Source organism: Ochlerotatus camptorhynchus, unplaced genomic scaffold (genome assembly GCF_037179485.1).
Source record: "Ochlerotatus camptorhynchus isolate MF236.1 unplaced genomic scaffold, CSIRO-AGI_Acam_v1.1 ptg000025l, whole genome shotgun sequence".
Classification (NCBI taxonomy): domain Eukaryota; kingdom Metazoa; phylum Arthropoda; class Insecta; order Diptera; family Culicidae; genus Ochlerotatus; species Ochlerotatus camptorhynchus.
In genome coordinates, this window is record NW_027040517.1 from 600,224 (window position 1) to 620,932 (window position 20,709).

The following is a 20,709-nucleotide window of genomic DNA, read 5'->3' on the forward strand; positions in this document are numbered from 1 at the left end:
TGAAAGAGTTTATAACATTACCGCGAGTGAACAAACCGGGTTTTTTCTTCTTCCTTCGCCGCCGCCGTGAAATGTTGCGAAAAAGCAGATCTCCGCTGAATTTTCTAATGTACGCGCTGTTGAATCGTGTCCATTTGGGTTTAGTTACAAGTGCATAATGATCCGGAAGCCGGACGATCTACGGAAGGAAATTGCTGGTGAAGGAAGCACGGAATGAAATACGAAGCGTTAGAGAAAATGTCCAAGGGATTCCAAAATAAGCAATTGACGACGGCGGAAGAGCAGAATATGGTGAGAGCTTTCCAATTATTTAAAAAAAATAAATAAATATCAAAATTAAACTAAATACATGCCAGGTTTGAAAAAAATATTTTCGAACCTGGAAGTGTGTATATATAACCAATATCCATTTGATAACGGTGATGCATACATGCGGGGCTTATTGTGAGTGAAAGTAACCTCGGAATGGGCGTGACTCTCCAGACATTCTGAAATGGGTTACTGGATCTGCAATAGAGCTATCACCTTCTAACTCCCGGACTAAAGCTGTCTACAATGACCATAAATGCGACATTGTAGAGAGAGTTCTTCCATAATAACACTGCCGGCCAGTGGGGGTTAGAGGGAATACACACACACACACACAGATTCAAATATATTATTCGGTTAATTCAAAGAAAAATAACCGGTTGTAGAGTTAATAATCTGTTTGTTGATTCTAAAAACTATTTTGTATTGTTGAAATAGTGATACAATATGTTTGAATCAATAACAAAATACATTAGGCCCTGAAACAAAAATCCATTTTTCTGCGTGTAGTTATGATCAACTCATGCTTTGGAATATGCGTGATAATATACAGTGTTGTAGCGGCGCCGGTGGTGTAGTGGTAAGCGTGATTACCTCTCACCCCAGCAGACCTGAGTTCAATCCCAGTCGGCGCCGCCGGGATATTCTGAGGCATAACAATTCTGATCACGCCTTCCTTCGGAAGGGAAGTCCCCGGTTCATGAGTTGATGATGGGTCGATAGGTGGTAGGGTCCAGGTGTGGGAGCTGCCTCTCTGGCGTCGGTAGAATTGGTGCTCAGCATGGCAAACATGATGAGATGAAGTAGATTGAAGCATTTTCAACAAGTTTGTTAAAAAAAAATTAGATTGAGTTTAATAAGTAATATGCCCAAACGAACGGTATGGTCTTCTTGCCCCCATCCCTACTACCTGGAAAACCTGTTTTCGACAGGACGTGGAAAGGAGCAAAATTCCCATATGGCAGGATACAACAGAAGAAAGGAGAAAGTTCAAACAAAGCACTAAAAATCTGTATAGTAGCATGGTGGAGCCGGAAATTGAGACTAGCAGCGACTCTGTCTGGGATAGTGAAACAGAAGACCCAGTTCCTTCAAACTTCTCCGGATTCAGTGATGAGGACCCCATCAATTCGGTCAGAGGCAACGACAATAACAACCCACAAAGCACCCCCCAGTCAATCGATGATTTAGCAACACAAGTAAGTCCAGCACTTCATAAGTAAGTTCAAACAATCGTTATATTAACATGCTACCCCAATAGATCCCTATTTAAATGTGTTAACATTGCCTATTAAACCCACACCGTCTCGAATGAACTAAATTCTCCTCTACTAGGGGAACAGTTTAAAGAGACGTAAATAGACGGAAGCACCATTGGTTGTCTCTTCTGGCGTTCAAGTAGCGGATCTATTGGACAGAGCAGGCCCAGACAACTGAGTCCCCAGACGGATGCAACCTGTGGTCTGCAAAAAAAATTCTTGTTCTACGATTTTTGTCATTATGTGACCATAATTTTTATCAATCCAAAGTTTGCATTTTTCATTATTTGTTTTTTGATTTTAATTTTTACTTTAAACTTGTTTTGCATATTTTTTCCCAGAAAAATATTATTTTTTTCTACAATTTTGTCTCATACGTCATTTCGAAAAGAGATGCCGTTTCCGTGCCACAATTTTTTGAAAAATTTCAACGACGCCATTTTGAAAGTAGAACAAGATCCAAAATGGCTGAATTATTGCCCATAACAAACAATCATGCAAAGATTCTTGCAAATCGGAGAAGGTCCCCGATTCGTCATTTGGCATGGAATTGCTCAGAAGAAACACTCCAATAATTAGTATTTGGTAAATAAAAATAAAGTATACTACCTGCAATCAAAGGGATCATCGACTTAAAAAAAATTTAGAGTATCCGAAGATCAGAATTAAAGAAATCAATTTTTAAATTAAATGAACTTTTCTTACAGCAAGTTTGAAGTTGGTTACATGGGCGTTTCCCTATAAGGGGGGCGTTTCTTCATTCATTCATCTATTTTCGTTTGCGCTGTATAAATACCTACCATAACACAAGTGACATACAATCAGTCAGCAGATATTCTCTGGTGTGAAGCAAGTTTACATATCTCTTGCGAAAAATGTTTCCTTAATCTTGTAAATTTTAATAAAACCCTCGCCGATAAGAAAATGGACAAGCTAACTACTATAAGTGCAGCACTGTTTATGGCAGCCGATGTCTGCGCCATAGTGAGCCTCGCGATGCCCGATTGGATTGTGACTAGCGTAGGTGGTATGTAGTAGGAGATTTGTTATTGTGGTAGTACAAAAGTTCACCGGATTACGCTTGTTTTAGGAGAAACCCGTCTAGGATTGATGTGGACCTGCATGACACTGTACAACCGACCACAAGTTTGCTTCACACCTGAACTACAGCCAGAGTGGCTCATAGCGCTCATCTGTATCTTTGTGGGATGCATCTGCATCACAACTACCATCATCCTGCTTGCTTCCAGCAACTGGGATCGGAACGTTATTCCCTACGCCAGATGGGTTGGTTTTACAGCAAGTAAGTTGAACCATAGATTCTAGTGTCCTTGGCACACGATCTAATGATATTTTGTCTTTGCAGTGGTACTGTTCTGTTTGGCAGCAGTGATCTTCCCGCTTGGGTTCCATGTCGATGAAATCGGAGGTCAACCGTACCATTTGCCACACTCGCATCAAGTGGGCATTTCGTATATCATGTTTGTACTAGCTCTCTGGATAACAGTAATCTCGGAATTGTTCGCCGAAAAAGTATGTTTGCCTCAATTCTAGGCACAGTGACATGATTCAATACCAAATCAACTTGCACAGTATTGTTTTCTAAACATAGGTAATCTCCAGTTTCTAATTTGTGGAATTGAACATAATTTTATCTGATTTAGTTTTACATTGTTTAAAATTAGTGCTTAATTGGGAATATAATGTGTGATATTAATGTAATTACATGGGATTCCATTTTATGCATATCACAATCTTTTAAAATAATTCTAATGTGGTTTGGACTGAAGCATGATGTCCGATTTTCAATCTCATGAATGAAGTTGTTGAATGCGCAGGGCTTATGTGCAATCTTATTGAACATTCATTTTCTTCCATACTGATGCAAAAGAACGCTGGATAATGTAAGCAGAAGAACCATAACATAAACAAATCTCTCTCGCATCTAGAACAGATGTGAATTCCACATGTCGTAGTGTACATGCTGCTGGATTCTGGTAGGGTATGTGTAATTTCATGTGGCAGGATGTGAAGTGACAATAAAGTGCAAAATCGTCGTCAGCAAGTTAGGAGTGTAGTATAAATTTAAATGAAAACGATCCATTTATCATGAAAACTGTGTCCTGTGTTTGCCTCCTTGTGCCATTGGCAATAGTACTGGGTACAGTCAGTGGAAACATAAGCTTTCAGAAGCCGAAAGTTCTCATCGTCACATTAATCAGAAATAAGGAACATACTCTGCCGTACTTCTTCTCTTATCTCGAAGACCTAGAATACCCGAAAGATCGCATCTCGTTGTGGTAATTATTGATCAACTAGTTTTTTTTTTCGTACAGCACATTGGTTTTGGTCTAATCGTCATCTTTTCTATGCTACTCATAGGATTCGTTCGGATCATAATGAAGATCGCAGCATCGACATCACCAAAGCTTGGTTAAAGAGAACCACAAAGTACTATCATAGTGTGGACTTTGGGTATCGCAGCGACGAGGAGAAGCGGTTTGATGAAAAAAGCAGCACGCACTGGTCTGAAGATCGGTTCGCCGATGTCATTCGGTTGAAACAGGAAGCTCTCGAGAAAGGGAGAAAAATGTGGGCTGATTTCGTAATGGTGAGTAACCTATTGCTCCTGCTTATGCTACAAGTCCTTTAAGAGACGGTCATTGGGAACTGAATGTTTAGTGTAACAACGTCTGTTTAGGGAATGCGACTGTATAAACAGTAAAATGCATAAATCCCTCTCATTCGGATTCACTATGAACAGACTATCTAACAGGTATATTTACTTCATGAATCGCAATGCAACTAGAATCATAAGGATGCTTTGACGATAGCGTTTATAAGGCTTACAATAATGGCTATAATGACAATCTAGTATTTTTGTGATGGGGATTCTTGTGCTTAACAACTCATTCATGACAAAAAAAAATGATATGAAAGTGATAAACAGTTGTCATGGGAATTTGATGGAGCCAATGGATTGGAATGAATTGACTAAAGCAAATGCATAATACCGTCAACATGGATGCTCTTCAAAGTTCGTAGATACAGCTAATCTAACTGGATTACCGTAAATGAAATTAAACTTATGAAATTGAAGATCGTTCTCGAATTGGGATTTGCACTTGGAGGAATTCTATAATAATTAACCAAATACTTCGGGCGGGAGTACCCCATTTGGCATAATGTCGTTCGGCGTAATGGTCATTTGGTGTATAAGTCCGAAAAAACGCTACTGATACCGATAACTAGTTCTGTTGTCTTCTTTTTTCATGGGCTGTACTTCAACGGAATATGAAAGAACAGCTCGTGATCAAAACAAGGGAAAGTTGTCGTTTAATGTGTATGTCCCTTCTTTTGAACATGGGATATCTATTGCACAACATACTCATATTGTTGTAGCCTTATACCTGGGCTACATGGTTGTACAGAAAATTCTATGTTTTTCAATCTGATGCTTAAAAATGTTTTTCGAACCATCGTTTAAAAATTGTGTTTACCTATTTAGGCGATTATTGTGAGCTGCTCTGCGGATAGCGTATGCTTCTTGCAGAACTTGACACTTTGTTCTAGATTGCTGAGTGGTTTGGTATTACATACCAACAATCAATTCGAAATTAACGATTTTAAATTGGCTCACTGGAACCTCACTGCCTCCTAGCAAGAAGTACGGTCGACTTGTTTCGCGCTCCGTTGTTTTGGAAGTTTTCTCGGTATTCGTTTGATATAAATTATCAGTTTTTTTCTCACTAAGTGACTCCTGGCATAGTTCCCGGTAAATTGATTGAAAAGTGAGTTTTTTTTTGGTAGAAAGTGTCATTTTCGGAAAGAGTAATCCGTGCTATTGGAAATTCGCGAACCAATTTGGGCATCATCGTTGCGTGGTCACGCATACGCGCTTACGCATACCCGCGCACGTATCATCATCATCGAGTGTGAGCACCCGTTTCTACATCTACATCGTTCATCGCCTGTGTGCGCTGAGTACCGAGACTCGATCAAGTGCACCACAACGAAGGTCATCCACGCAGCGCGTCTCTTCCAGCCATCTGCGTAAACGCCTACACATATAACGCTCGGTGGTAGTAGTATAGGATTATCAGATAAGTTTTTGTTTTTTTTTTGTTTCTTTTCCTCCCCCATTAGTTAAATTTTCATTTTGTATTTCTGTGTTTGTAGTGTTTTCTGTGTATTGTGTCTGTGTGTTCAGTGGGAGAGCATTTTGCGCTCCCACTAGTTGAACAAAATGGATGTTTTGTCAGAAGACGACATGGATGACCATTCATCTAAGAAAAATGATGATGTCATCAATGGTTCGTCGTCTCAGTCTGACAATGGGCAGGCTGAGAAAAGCTCCAGATTGCGGGCCTACCCGAATGACTCGACTGCCCCATGGGTTGTCTATTTTCAGCCCAAAAACAAACCCTTGAATGTTGTTCAGATATCTGATGATCTGACAAAGCGATTCTCTGCCGTGACCGAAATAACGAAGGTTAGGCACAACAAACTTCGCGTGACCGTCGCTAACCTGAAACAGGCCAATGAAATTGCTGTTTCCCAGTTTTTCACACTGGAATATAGGGTGTACATTCCAGCCTCTGATGTGGAGATCGAATGCGTGGTCACTGAGGCGAGCCTGAACCCCGAGATACTGGAGAAGCAAGCGGTTGGCCGATTTAAGAATCCCTTGCTTCCTCCGGTAAAGATACTGGCCGTTCATAGAATGAAGTCAGTATCGCTCAGCGAGGGTAAAAAGAGTTTTACCCCCACAGACTCGTTTCGGGTGACCTTTTCTGGATCTGCCCTTCCTCAATACATCGAGCTGGGAAAACTTCGTCTTCCTGTGCGGTTGTTTGTACCTCGGGTCATGAACTGCCAGAATTGCAAGCGGTTGGGACATACGGCCTCCCACTGCGGCAACAAGGCACGCTGCTCCACATGCGGGGAGAAGCATGAGGATGGCGCCTGCGCAGCTACTGCACCAAAATGCGTGTACTGCAATGGAACTCCTCCTCATGCTCTCTCGTGGTGCCCGGCGTACAAACAGCTCGGGGACAAAATGAAACGCTCCCTTAAGGAACGTTCCAGGCGGTCTTTTGCAGAAATGCTTAAGACAGCCACGCCATCGACCAATGACAAAAATCCCTTTTCTCTTTTGTCAGATGACGAGACTGACTTTGACTTGGCTGAGGAGGGAACTTCTTTCAGTTTTCCGGAAGGTTCTGCACGGAAACGAAAGCGCATCCGTTCGCGGATTGTTGCAAATAAAGAACCCCAAATCAGCTTGCCCAAATCAAGGAGTGGTGGAAAAAAGGAGACTTCTACTCCTCCTGGATTCCGCAGAACTGACTATACCCAGGATTTTCCACCTCTTCCGGGGACATCTTCTTCATCTGGGCTGTTCTCATTTGATGACATTGTGGACGGTATTCTCAAATACCTCAACATTTCTGATCCTCTGAAAAGCATTGTCCTCACATTGCTTCCTACTGTGAAATCCTTCTTGAAGCAATTGACTTCAAAATGGCCCCTTCTTGCAGCTATCATCTCCTTCGATGGATAATTTTCCAAACGAGGTCGGGGATTTGATCACTGTTCTACAGTGGAATTGTCGAAGTCTTATTCCGAAATTAGATTCGTTCAAGTATTTATTCCATAACAATAATTGCGATGCATTTGCCCTCTGTGAAACATGGCTCTCTTCAGAAATTGATCTCCCTTTTTATGATTTTAACATTATTCGATTGGATTGTGAGGATTCACGTGGAGGAGGGGTACTTTTGGGGATCAAAAAGTGCCATTCCTTCTATAGAGTGAATCTTCCCGAATTCCCCGGTATTGAAGTTGTCGCATGTCAGGCTACCATTAAATGTAAGAGCCTTTGTATTGCTTCTGTATATATTGCTCCTAGAGTCTCCGTTAATCGCAAACAACTTTTCGACATATGTGCGGTACTTCCCGCTCCATGGTTGATCATGGGAGATTTTAACTCCCACGGTACAGGCTGGGGGGAGCTGTACGATGATAACCGTTCTACTTTGATTTATGATCTCTGCGACAACTTCAACATGACAATACTTAACAATGGAGAAGTAACACGTTTGGCTGATCCATCCTCTAATGGTAGCAGATTAGACCTCACCTTTTGCTCCAATTCACTATCGTTGGATTGCACTTGGCATGTAATCCAGGATCCGCACGGTAGTGATCATCTGCCGATCAAAATTTCGATTGCCCGTGGGTTCAACTCGTCAGAATCCGTTAACGTCGCGTATGATCTAACCCGTAACATCGATTGGACTAAGTTCCAATCCGCGATAGGCGATACAGTATCGTCAGTGGAAGAGCTTCCGCCGTTGGAGGAATATAACTTCCTCTCTAATCTCATCGTCGACAGCGCACTTCAAGCTCAAACACGACCGGTGCCGCGATCGTCAATCCGTAAGAAAACGCCATCAACAATGCACGGAGGTTTACCGTAAAAAGTCCGACGCGTTTAAACTTTTTCGGAAACGCGGAACACGCGAGCATTTCGACGCATACACATCTCTTGAACGCGAACTCAAGAGCCTCATCAAGGCCAAAAAACGGGGTTACTGGCGGCAGTTTGTAGACGGATTGTCGCGCGAAACGTCTGAATACGCTTTGGAGTACGGCGCGAAGAATGCGTAACCGGTCCACTAACAACGAAAGCGAGGAATGCTCGGATCAATGGATTCTTAAATTCGCGCGAAAAGTGTGTCCGGATTCCGTGCCGTCGCAGTTGACTCCTCGCGAAACCGCGAATTCGGTAGACGAAAACAGTCAGCCTTTTTCAATGGTCGAACTTTCACTCGCTCTCCTTTCGTGTGGCAATTCTGCCCCGGGATCTGATAGAATCAAGTTCAACTTGCTGAAAAACCTCCCAGACGTCGCTAAGAGGCGCATGTTGAACTTGTACAATCAGTTCTTGGAGCTCAATATTGTTCCCGACGATTGGAGACGAGTAAGGGTGATAGCCATTAAAAAGCCTGATAAACCCGCGTCGGATCACAATTCGTATCGGCCCATCGCGATGCTGTCGTGTATTCGGAAATTGATGGAGAAAATGATCCTTTTTCGCCTCGACAAATGGGTTGAGACGAACCACCTTCTTTCAGATACTCAATTTGGTTTCCGTAGGGGTAAGGGAACGAACGACTGTCTCGCGTTGCTTTCCTCGGAAATTCAGTTAGCTTTTGCTAAGAAAGAGCAAATGGCTTCTGTGTTCTTGGATATCAAGGGGGCTTTTGATTCAGTATCCGTTGAAGTTCTTTCAGAGAAACTCCACGCTTGTGGATTGTCTCCATTAGTGAATAATTTTTTGTACAATTTGCTGTCAGAAAAACATATGAGCTTTTCTCATGGAAACTCTACAGCTTTTCGATTTAGCTACTTGGGTCTCCCCCAAGGCTCATGTTTAAGCCCCCTTTTGTACAATTTCTACGTTAGAGAAATTGACAATTGTCTTAATGACAATTGCACGTTGAGACAACTTGCAGATGACGGCGTAGTGTCTATCACAGGGCCAAAAGAGGTTGACCTGCAAGGACCCTTACAGGATACCTTGGACAATTTGTCTACTTGGGCTATTCAGCTGGGTATCGAATTCTCCACGGAGAAAGCTGAGTTGGTCGTTTTTTCTAGGAAGCATAGCCCAGCACAACCGAAGCTTCAACTTTTGGGTAAACCGATCACTCATTCCATGTCTTTCAAATATCTGGGGGTCTGGTTCGATTCCAAATGCACCTGGAAATCCCACATTGAGTATCTGAGACGAAAATGCCAACCAAGGATAAATTTCCTTCGATCAATTACCGGAACGTGGTGGGGAGCCCATCCACAAGATCTTCTGACGTTGTACCGGACAACGATTTTATCGGTTATAAAATATGGTAGTTTTTGATTCCAATCAGCAGCTAAAACCCACATCATCAAGCTGGAACGGATCCAGTATCGTTGTCTTCGTATCGCGTTAGGATGCATGCACTCGACTCATACTATGAGTCTCGAAGTGCTGGCGGGCATGTTGCCACTATCCGTCCGTTTTTCAGAGTTATCTCTGAGGCTCCTCACCCGTTGCGAAGTATTTAATGAACCCACTGGTGATCGAAAACTTTGAGAAGCTTCTGGAGCTAAATCCTCAAACATGTTTTATGACTTTGTACTACCTTTATTTAACACAGGATGTCAGCCCTTCAAGAAATATTCCTAATCGTGTAGTCTTCTCCGATTTCGGCAATTCAGTGAATTTTGATTTATCTATGACGCAGGAAATCCACGGAATTCCAGAGCATCATCGTCCTATGATTGCTCCGTCATTATACGCTGCAAAGTTTGGCCATGTTGATTCTGCAAGAACGTTTTTCACAGATGGATCTCTAATAGAGGAGTCCGCTGGTTTTGGTGTATTTAATGAATTTCATAGCGCCTCTCGAAAACTTGAAGCTCCTTGTTCTGTGTATGTGGCTGAACTGGCAGCAATTCACTACACTTTGGAAACTATTGCTTCACTTCTTCCACACCACTACTTTATTTTTACGGATAGTCTCAGTTCTGTCGAGGCTATCCGTTCCATTAGGCCGGTAAAGCACTTCTCGTATTTTCTCTTGAAAATACGAGAACTGCTTAGTGCTTTATCCGTGCGCTCTTTCATCATCACCTTCGCGTGGGTCCCTTCGCATTACTCAATTTTGGGCAATGAGAAGGCGGATTCACTTGCGAAGGTGGGCGCTATGGAAGGCGACATTTATGATCGACAGATCGCCTATAGTGAATTTTTCTCTATTTATCGTCAGCAGTCGCTCGTTAGCTGGCAACATCAATGGAGTGAAGGGAGCTTGGGACGATGGCTACATTCAATTATCCCTAAGGTGTCGAAGTTTGCATGGTTCAAAGGGTTGGACTTGAGTCGAGACTTCATACGCGTGATGTCTCGTCTCATGTCAAATCACTATTGTCTAAACGCTCACTTGTTCCGTGTGGGGTTGGGAGACAGCAATCTCTGTGAATGTGGACAAGGTTACCAGGACGCTGATCACATCCTTTGGTCTTGTGCGGAGTATCGTGGAGTCAGATCACATTTTTATGATTCCCTTCGGGCTCGAGGTAGACAACCTAATGTTCCAGTTCGGGATATTTTGGCTAGACGCGATCTGGAGTTTATGAAACTCATATATGTTTACTTTAAGGATATTAACCTTAGATTGTAAGTTTGATTAACCGTGTGTTTAGTTTGTATTTTGTACGTGTGGTGTTTTTTTTTCAATGTTTGTTTTCAAGATGAATAGAAATAATTTCATGCTTTAGGATTAAGTAAATAGTTGTATCGTAAACCACATTTCAAACCTCCTTCTTCCCTTTTCCCATCAAAAAAATTGTAAATCTCCACTAACCTCGAGACAACCGCGAGTACTCGGTCAGGAACTTAACTTAACTTTAAATTTAAGACAGTAATAATGTATAACGCAAAGGATAACTCGGCTCTGTAAAGTTTATTCGATTGAGCCTGTACAAATAAAGTAAATAAAAAAAAAAAAATTGGCTCACTGCTTGACTAGCCTATTGGTCCCAAGCAAACGATTAACGTATCCCATTCTAGTCAAAATTCTAGTACTACACTATATTTGTTTTGATTTGCTATGAAAGTTTGACAGGTAAAATGAGGGGTTCGTGGATTTTTCTATGTTTCGAGGGGTGCATCGATTAGCTTGGGACCGAAGATAGTATCAGAGCTGAGCCAAAAAGTTGAGCACGTATCTTCGGGACCTTCTGGTCTTAGAGTTACCTCTATGGTATTACCGCTAGGGTGGTTCAAAGGAAGAATAGTCACAGACATTAAAACCTTAATATCTTCGTTATAAGCGAAAATTGAGATATAGTGTAGAACATTTTCTGGCATGGTTTGGGTATGTCACACCGATTCGAATTCACCCTGTATATGTAATGTCTCCAAAGTGTTTGTAATCAACACATATCAAAATTAAATGTATTATATTTTCCTTATGTTAACTACGGTGAGGTCAGTTAATTTCCTATAGTTGTTCATGGAGACTCAATACACAACTATAGAAACCTAACGCTTCTAACGTACCGCAACTATAAGAGCGTTTACCCTATCAGAATCAGCCATTTGATAGCAAAACGGTATAGTGTATAGCCTCCCTGGCGTCGGTAGCATTGGTACTCAGCACGGAAAAAAAACATAACTTTTGAACCATTGATCAAAACATCAAATGGTTTATGGTTTTATGGTTTGTAATATGTATTATACTTTTCCTTAATGCTTTTTGCACAACATCAAAAAACTCAGTGGTGTTTTTTCTTTGTTTTTGAGTTATATTTTTAAAAGATATCAAGTTTTGGGTTTTCGCTCAATACTCCTATGCGACTAGACTACCATGCGTCTCCAATGATTTATAGCGACTGTAGCGGCACTTTATCTATACTTATTTCAATTTCTGATCCTAGACTACCAGAGACTTCAATCAAATTTAAAAACTCAAGATTTGATATTGAAATTAACTCAAACACGAAAAAAACATTGCTTTTTGATATGTTGTGTAAAAGCGTATATTTTCAAGGAATATTAAAACATATTGAGGCCTCTGTCTACAAAAACCTTTTACGTAGAAAATATTTTAGGAACTATGACGGTCACTTTCATCATTAATTTGGAGGTTAGGTTATATATATATATATCCGCATTGCGAGCTGCTTTTTTGTAATGATTTGCCAAAATAATATCATGATGATGATGATGATGGTCCCACCGCTTACCACTACAAAGGTTTGAGCTGAACGATTTATCTTTAAGATAATTAAATATATCATTTGAAACATTTGAGCAAACAAAAACGAACTGGTAACAAACAGTTACAGATATAAATTCCCTCTACAGTTTACAGTTGCTTCACAGCTACATAAATGTGAAAAGCTTGTCCGACAATTGAAGAAAGAACAGAGTTGTGAAAAAGCTTAGGCGTCCACGTCTTAGTTCGCGATTTTGTCCACCTAAAATATTCATAAGCTAGCGATCAAGAGTTCATTAACAATCAACAAAGCATCCTAATACACTAGCAACCTCGCTATCATAATTTTCAGCAATGTCAGGAATGCACACGAACCCCCCAACGTCAGCTAGAAAACTAACTGCTAACTCCAGGCTAAGCTTCAAAGTTGCTTTTATTTAATCAAATGTTAAAATCAATCATCTATATCCGTAATATGCGCGCGAGAGGGTCAAACCTTTGTAGACTACTCAAAATTACTTTTGTTAAGCTACTACTATTAAATAAAATATCAAAAATCCATCATCACCAACGTGGCGAACAAAATAGTTTTTGCTAAAAACTTGTAGTTAACGAAAATGATCGTAGTTTGAACCTGGGACGGGACTTGACAATCGGGTAGCGATTTCGAGCCAATTTGCTGTCAAATCCGAGCCAGTTTCTGATTGGTCGATTTGACAGTAGCAATCGTGGAATAAAAAGGACAGAGGGATCGCATCAATCTGGCTAGCAGTGATGCCGGAATCGATGTTGACGTGAATGGCATTGTTAATTTTTTTATATTTGCGAAAGGAAAGTTGAAAAATTGAGTGCATTGCGTGTTTTAAGCGTTGGATATTGTTGTTTGTTTATGGTTGTTTTTATTGTGTTGAGCAAAAATGATGCACATGTTGCTAAGCTGCGGAAGGAACTCCGCATAAAATCCAAATTAATATAGAATAAATATTTTACATTCCTGGCATCCTTGGTCAACTCCGTCAAACACCACGCACAAGTTTCCGAAGGGTATTCTTCAAAAACATTAAGAAGAATGAGAAGCTCGATTGTCAAGTCCCGTCCCGGGTTTGAACCTCTGCCACCCTCCTCTATTTGTCACTGTTGAGGACAAACTCGTGCGTGATTTCGACGATTATCCTGCTACGGTTTCTTATGACTTCCGTAAAGCTGACCACCGTAGCATCATAGATGTATTGTCTAGCATGGTATGGGAGAACATCCTTGATCCAGATTTCATTGACAGACACGTCCCGAAAAGAACTCACCACAAAGTGTCTCACCCTCCCTGGCAGACGAGAGAGCTACGTTGGTTGAAGTCAATCATGAGAGCAGAATTGAGAAGATTTACGAAGTATTGCACGCTTCCTCTGAAACTTCATTATGTAAGGCTGAATCACATGTACCAGCAAATCAGCCGTGAATGCTTTTCAAGTATCCAACGAGGCAACCCAATTTTGATTCTATTTTAATCATTTTTGATTGAATTTTAATCTTTTTTGTTTGATTTTTAATATTTTTTTGATTATTTATTAATATACTAAAATAATAAAATTTAATACTGAAAAGATAAATTTTTATCACAAGTGATTATTTCGAATTTAATCATGCATGACTACCGCTGAAGCAATCATGCATGGCATCATGCAGAAATCAATAACGTGAAGGGGGAATTTGTATCCCGAAAAAAAAAATTACAGTGAAATTTTCAGTGGAAACAATGCTCTAACATTAATATTTATTGTCGACAATAAAAATGATTGTTATGATGTTGCACCCTTCCGAAAACGCAAAACTGCTACCTAGATGTACAATGATTGTACATAATAAAATGTTTTTACAATGATTTTTATCGTATTTTTCATTTATTTTATTGTTAACATGATTCGGTCATGGACATTAATGAACAACTTTATTACAATAAAAATTGTTGTTACATTAAATATTGGTGTGTTTTCATTGTGGGTTACCTCACGAACAATAAAAATAAATCTGATGAAGCATGCAGACTATAAGAGGATCAGCAACACTGCCAATGTAATCAAGATAGGCGCTGCTCGTATGGCTCTGGCTTTGACAGTTCGTTTGGCTCAAAACCAGCCAGTCCGCGTCTGCTCCACTCTTATCCTAGACCCTCTCTAAAGCTGGGTTAAGATGGTTCAATTCAGCGTTCAACTCACTTGAACGCTTGAACTGCGAAATGAACGTCCAGAAATCTGACCGATATCGGACTTGCTCTATTCGTTGCCAAGTCAATTGAACGCCTACGACCATATCGGTTTGAGTTGAATTCAACTCACCTGCCTCATCTAAATCCCGCTTAATGCAGACCTTTTCCGTGCAATCAATAATCATACAATAATAATAAATCCACCCCCTTCCCATCCCGGGCGATGTTTTATTTTTTCGATTTCTTTTTGAAGTCGGTAAAGTAGATCTGTCAAGTCAACACATACACTTAAAAGCACACTGTTATTTTTTTTAATCAATAAATTCGCCAACCAACAGTAAAATAACAATAATAGGGGAAAAGTTGGCTTCGGCAATACCTTAACCTATTATCGTCAGGGGGTAAACAACGTCCTTGAGATCTCAATTTTGGCATGTGGATACATTGTGTTTCAGAGCAACTATTGGCCAAATTTGAGTGCTCTAGGACCACAAACGAAGTGACAGACGACTAACTGGCGAAGAAATCCATTAAAATAATGTGGTTCACTGTAATAGAATTTTCTTGGAAGCTTGTGCCATCATCCACCAGATGGGTTAGTTTTTTTGTTTTGATTTGAACAAAGTTGATTTTGTGTACAATGATTCTTTGACAGTGTGCAAAGAGTGTATCATTTTTTTTATGCATTTCAGTTTTGAGTAGAGTGAAAGAGATAGAAGCAAAACATTCTAATACATTTGGTGAAAATGCTAGTACAATCCAGTAGTAGTGTTGCCATGTGGTACAATCTAGTAGTAATGGTGTTGCCATGTGGTACACTGAAAAATTGAAATAGCAGGTTAGTCACCAAAGTTTTCGAGCCGCTCCGTCTGTCACTTCGTTTGTGCTAGGACTTTGTTTACCCCCTGACGATAATAGGTTAAGGTTTTGCCGAAGCCAACTTTTCCCCTATATAATGTTATTGAAAAAAAATATATGGGGAAATCTAGAAAATTTCATTATTAAGATACTTAACAAACCCCCGTTTTTATTGTAAATTTACCATGAAATTTACTGTTTAGTACGACATAAATCAAGGTAAATTTATTGTAGACGTAACAATATAAATCATTGTTAAGCCAATAATTTTCGTCTTATTGTTACATTGTTTTTTAATGTATTTTTGTTGTTATTTTTTTCGGGATATGTTTTAAACTTTTTGATTTCATTTAAATTTGAGTGTAACCTCCCCTTATAAAAATGTTATGGTTAATTTGCTTAACGACGTGTTCAAGGTATCATCCAAACCATTTGTGGAATAGTTCAATGATTTGAGTTATCGTTCGTTCATGGTAATTTTTTATTAGGGTCACACCAACTTTTCTCTCTAATAAAATTGTTGTGGTTATTTTGTTTAACGACGTGTTCGGGGTATTATCCAAACCATTTATGGAATAGTTCTATTATTTGGGTTATCGTTCGTTTATGGTATTATTATTAGGACTATCCACTCATTGAATTTATTTGAAGTGGTGAAATCGCTCTTTCACTGTTTTCTGTTTCTACATGCACAAGCTCAGCCACAGGGCATCATGTTTACAATAGGCTGCATAATTTGACAGTTCGTGTACGTGAAAAAAGTGTTTTTTTTTTATAATTCCAGTGGATCTGTTCCGTAAAGTTTTGAATGTTCTATTTTATATTTATTATTAAGACAGTTCTTCTCAATAACACGGATAGTTTTATCAAAAATAACTAGTATCGATTATGGCATCGAATGGAGATGGTGATTCTTTTCCTGCGAACGTAACAATTTTGCAATACTTGTTGGAAAATGAGACAACTGCGAAAACCACGGGCGTTGGTTCGAATGCAAAAGAGCTCAATGTTCCGGCGGATCGGACAGAAAACGGAAGTAAACAGCCGGATCCAGAACCCATTACGGTTTATGAATGCCGTAAGACCGGTTGTGACAAACACTACTTGCAATTGGAACATCTCAAGGCACATGAAAAAATCCATTCGGGTGATTTGGTGTGCAAATGGGAACAATATCCTGAGGAACATAAACAAGAGATTGCCGGAGGAAGTGGACTGAAATTTCTGTTGCAAAATGAAAACCTAGAATTAGTATACGAGCACGATGAAACAGAATCAGAAAACGATGATCAACAATTGGATGAATCCGATCGGTACTCTGGATCCAACGATGAAATAGAAGAGATGGAATGTCTGCCAGAAATTCCTACAGACGATGAAGCCGAAATGTCGGATGCTAACGACCAATATCAGCAAAGCACTGATGAAGGAGAAAAACACGTGATACATGTATTTGACACGGATATCAATTTAGAAGAGAACTTCATAATCCTGGAAGAAGACCCTGATGAGTACGTGCAAATAAACACAAATCAAGATCAGCCTATGCGAACCACGTCAACCAAGGCTCGCAAGTATAACTGCCCATGGGAGGGATGTGGGAAATCGTATACAAAATCTTCGCATGTAACCGCCCACCTCCGAGTTCATACCGGTGAGTTGCCATTTGTTTGCACTTGGGAAGGCTGTGATGGTCGGTTTGCTCGAGCGGAAACTCTCACCAGACACTTTCGGAAGCACTCAGGAGAGCGCAATTTCGTTTGTCCTGTTTGCAATGCATCATTTTTGCGTAAAGATCACCTACGTGGCCATATGAAACGACACAATATCGATCGTTTCGTGATTGAAAAAGTGATCAAAAGCCCTGAGAAATCGAAACCGCCTACATCACTGAAGCTCTCAGCCATTTCATCCAGACAAGCTTGTAAGCCCAAGCGAAAACGAAAGCCATCGACACCTGCTGCAGCTTCGACCCGGAATCACGTTTGTACGTACCCTGACTGTAAGAAAAGCTACACAAGAGCCAGTCATTTGAAGGCCCATGAGATTTTACACGGCGAAGTTCTTCCTTTTCGATGCCCTTGGGAGGATTGCGGACGTTCCTTTGCCCGATCGTTCGAGTTGTCGCGGCACAGGAGGCAACACACGGGGGAAAAGAAATTTGTTTGCCACATTTGCCAGCAGGCGTTCATGCGGAGTGACCATCTTTCGATGCATGTTAAGAGGCATAGTTTTAGGGCGGTAAATATTCGCTGCTGACATTGGATTTGATCTAATTTGCTAATAAGTTTTTCATGTTGTTTTCAGCATAAAGACGACCAGTAAAACCATTAGAGATAATCAACAAACGACTGAAATATGTACATATTGACCTATAAACGTAAACGTAATAAAAATACCAATGACTAACTGATTAAAAATCTTATCGTTTAAGTTAAAATAAGTACAAAATGGATGTATGTGTGTCCAAGATTGTTCAAGTCATTGATGCAATAACATTTTTTATCCGAAAGACCAAAGCTATCCTGTCATAGATTAAGAGAAAATTGACGACATCCGTTTCGAGCCTTATTTCAAGAGACGTGTCGATCAAGTGTTGGAAGACGCTCGCCGTATCGGTGGATGGGACCTGATTTATTTTGGGCGCAAACGATTGGAAGAGGATGACGAAAAATGGGTATCGGGATCTGATAATCTAGTTGTGGCTGGCTATTCCTACTGGACCTTAGGCTACCTAATATCGTTGCAAGGGGCACGAAAACTTTTGGCTGAAAAACCTCTCGAAAAACTGGTTCCTGTAGACGAATACATACCGATCATGTTCAACAATCATCCAAACGAGTCATGGGTGAGCCAGTTTAAAAATAGGAATTTGGTTGCCTGGAGTGCAGCGCCGTTGCTTCTTTATCCAACTCACTATACGGGTGACGAAGGGTACATTTCGGATACCGAAGATTCGGCTCGGATTGATAATTTTAGCAAAGTCAACAACGATATTCAATTATTCCAACAATCTTAAAACCCTTGTTTTTTTCAGTTTTTAGACGCAGATGTTCTACTCACGAATCCTCAAACGCTTTCCAAATTGGTCAGCTTAAACCTACCAATCGTTGCACCCATGCTCCTATCAGATGGTTTGTATTCCAATTTTTGGTGTGGAATGACCGCGGATTACTACTACCAGCGAACAGACGAGTATAAAGAAATCCTCAACAACGATAAAACCGGTCAATTTAGCGTCCCAATGGTACACAGTGCGGTCATGGTCAACATCAATGTTCATCAATCACTGCAACTTACTTTCAACATGAAACGGTTCCCAGCTGGGCTTTACAATGGACCTCAGGATGACATAATCATTTTTGCCATGTCCGCTAACTACAGCTCTATTCCGATGTACATTTCCAATTCAGCACTTTATGGCTATATCTTGGTGCCATTAGAGCAAGGCGAACCACCGGAGAAGGATTTGGAGCAACTTACCAACACCAAAGTTTACGTTATTAACGAATATGGTTCCGTGAATCTCAAAAAAGATCTGAAGCAATTTGTCAAGGGTATTCCCAAGTAAGACACTGCCTGAAGGGTTCTGTAAGAGTATGCTTCACTTACTTCTACCGTATTTCAGGGACAAAATGGACGTATCGCATATCTATATGATCAATTTGGAGAGGCGACCTGAGCGTCGGAATAAAATGTTCAATAACTTCAATGAGCTGGGCCTAGATGTAGACTTTTTCCCAGCAGTCGACGGTCGGCAGTTGAACGATGAAAAACTGCAAAAAATAGGAATCAAATTCCTTTCCGGTTATGCAGATCCGTACCATAACAGGTTTGTTTCGTAGTATTCTGTATACGTACTGTAACAGTAATATCATATTTACCTACCACGTATTTTTCAGACCGATGACCATGGGTGAAATAGGATGCTTTCTTAGTCATTACTACATTTGGGAAAAGATGGTCACGTTGAATCAACAGGAAGTTCTCATCCTGGAAGACGACATCCGTTTCGAGCCTTATTTCAAGAGACGTGTCGATCAAGTGTTGGAAGACGCTCGCCGTATCGGTGGATGGGACCTGATTTATTTTGGGCGCAAACGATTGGAAGAGGATGACGAAAAATGGGTATCGGGATCTGATAATCTAGTTGTGGCTGGCTATTCCTACTGGACCTTAGGCTACCTAATATCGTTGCAAGGGGCACGAAAACTTTTGGCTGAAAAACCTCTCGAAAAACTGGTTCCTGTAGACGAATACATACCGATCATGTTCAACAATCATCCAAACGAGTCATGGGTGAGCCAGTTTAAAAATAGGAATTTGGTTGCCTGGAGTGCAGCGCCGTTGCTTCTTTATCCAACTCACTATACGGGTGACGAAGGGTACATTTCGGATACCGAAGATTCGGCTCGGATTGATAATTTTAGCAAAGTCAACAACGATACCTCGGAGAGTTCTGCAGAGAAAAAAGGCGACAAAGAGCAATTGAGCAGTAAATCATTAATGGACTCCACTATTACCAGAGACGAGCATGAACTGAGCGTTACTAATCGGAGGAACGAGCTTTAGCATCGGTCCAAGCACATCAGACGAGTGTCATAACTGCCAGGGCATGCATCGAACTAATTAATTATAACATGGCGAGTGCAAACTGAGATAAAATCATAACATTGAAATTAAGCAAATTTTACAAAAGCAATGGAAACGCTACCAAAAAAATCTATGTGCCTTATAGTTTTAAGGGTTGCAATTTAAACATTTTGAACAATTTATAGCTTAACATTTAAAAATCCATAGTTGAATGTCAATCAAAAAGAAAATCCTAATATTTCCTGCAATACGGAAGCACTAAGCACCATTGAACAGTGCCTCCGTTTGATTATATATCTCAAGAAATTGGAACTCCCCGTGAAGTTCCAGTTTACTTGTTATATGTTAAGTCTACTTTTAAGTGTTATCTACTGCCTTAAATCGTTGTACTGCTCCTTATCTCGCTCCATATTAGAATACTGCTCGGTTGTCTGGACTCCTCATTACAACAACGATGTCGAAAGAGTTGAGTCTGTTCAGCGACGGTTCCTGAGATATGCGCTACGTAAACTGCCGTGGACGGATCCCTTCCGATTGCCTAGCTACGAAAGTCGTTTGCAACAGATCCATCTGGAGCCCCTGTAGGTCCGAAGAGATACAGCCGGGGCATTGGTAATGGCAGATATTTTACAAGGACGCACCGATTGCCCTGTTCTCCTTGAGCAAATTGACATCAATGTTCAACCCAGAGCCCTACGGAATAATTCTGCGCTTGCCC

At 40.5% G+C, this 20,709-nt stretch overlaps 3 protein-coding genes across 3 annotated transcripts; all 3 read left to right on the plus strand.

Moving 5' to 3' along the window:
• Positions 1 to 2,393: 2,393 nt before the first annotated feature.
• Positions 2,394 to 3,290, plus strand: LOC135707566 (uncharacterized protein C16orf52 homolog A). Its single transcript, XM_065229436.1, has 3 exons — positions 2,394 to 2,595; positions 2,659 to 2,871; positions 2,935 to 3,290. Exons 1-3 carry the CDS (start codon positions 2,493 to 2,495, stop codon positions 3,120 to 3,122), a joined length of 504 nt encoding a protein of 167 aa, XP_065085508.1. The 5' UTR covers positions 2,394 to 2,492; the 3' UTR covers positions 3,123 to 3,290.
• Positions 3,291 to 3,526: 236 nt separating this feature from the next.
• Positions 3,527 to 20,193, plus strand: LOC135707948 (glycosyltransferase 25 family member). The gene is made up of 5 exons (XM_065229867.1): positions 3,527 to 3,868; positions 3,951 to 4,179; positions 18,436 to 18,965; positions 19,027 to 19,230; positions 19,301 to 20,193. Exons 1-5 carry the CDS (start codon positions 3,678 to 3,680, stop codon positions 19,968 to 19,970), a joined length of 1,824 nt encoding a protein of 607 aa, XP_065085939.1. The 5' UTR covers positions 3,527 to 3,677; the 3' UTR covers positions 19,971 to 20,193.
• LOC135707573 (zinc finger protein 675-like) lies at positions 16,160 to 17,800 on the plus strand. Its single transcript, XM_065229449.1, has 2 exons — positions 16,160 to 17,639; positions 17,706 to 17,800. Exons 1-2 carry the CDS (start codon positions 16,287 to 16,289, stop codon positions 17,721 to 17,723), a joined length of 1,371 nt encoding a protein of 456 aa, XP_065085521.1. The 5' UTR covers positions 16,160 to 16,286; the 3' UTR covers positions 17,724 to 17,800.
• Positions 20,194 to 20,709: the final 516 nt, after the last annotated feature.

What these genes read in the sequence shown, in the direction of transcription:
- LOC135707566 (XM_065229436.1), top strand. Translation starts at nt 2,493, where the DNA reads ATGGACAAGCTAACTACTATAAGTGCAGCACTGTTTATGGCAGCCGAT. An exon ending in GATTGTGACTAGCGTAGGTG is followed by an intron (nt 2,596 to 2,658) that starts GTATGTAGTAGG and finishes CGCTTGTTTTAG; the next exon opens with GAGAAACCCGTCTAGGATTG. An exon ending in ATGGGTTGGTTTTACAGCAA is followed by an intron (nt 2,872 to 2,934) that starts GTAAGTTGAACC and finishes TTGTCTTTGCAG; the next exon opens with TGGTACTGTTCTGTTTGGCA.
- LOC135707948 (XM_065229867.1), top strand. Translation starts at nt 3,678, where the DNA reads ATGAAAACTGTGTCCTGTGTTTGCCTCCTTGTGCCATTGGCAATAGTA. An exon ending in TGTGGGCTGATTTCGTAATG is followed by an intron (nt 4,180 to 18,435) that starts GTGAGTAACCTA and finishes TGTTTTTTTCAG; the next exon opens with TTTTTAGACGCAGATGTTCT. An exon ending in GCAGATCCGTACCATAACAG is followed by an intron (nt 19,231 to 19,300) that starts GTTTGTTTCGTA and finishes CGTATTTTTCAG; the next exon opens with ACCGATGACCATGGGTGAAA.
- LOC135707573 (XM_065229449.1), top strand. Translation starts at nt 16,287, where the DNA reads ATGGCATCGAATGGAGATGGTGATTCTTTTCCTGCGAACGTAACAATT.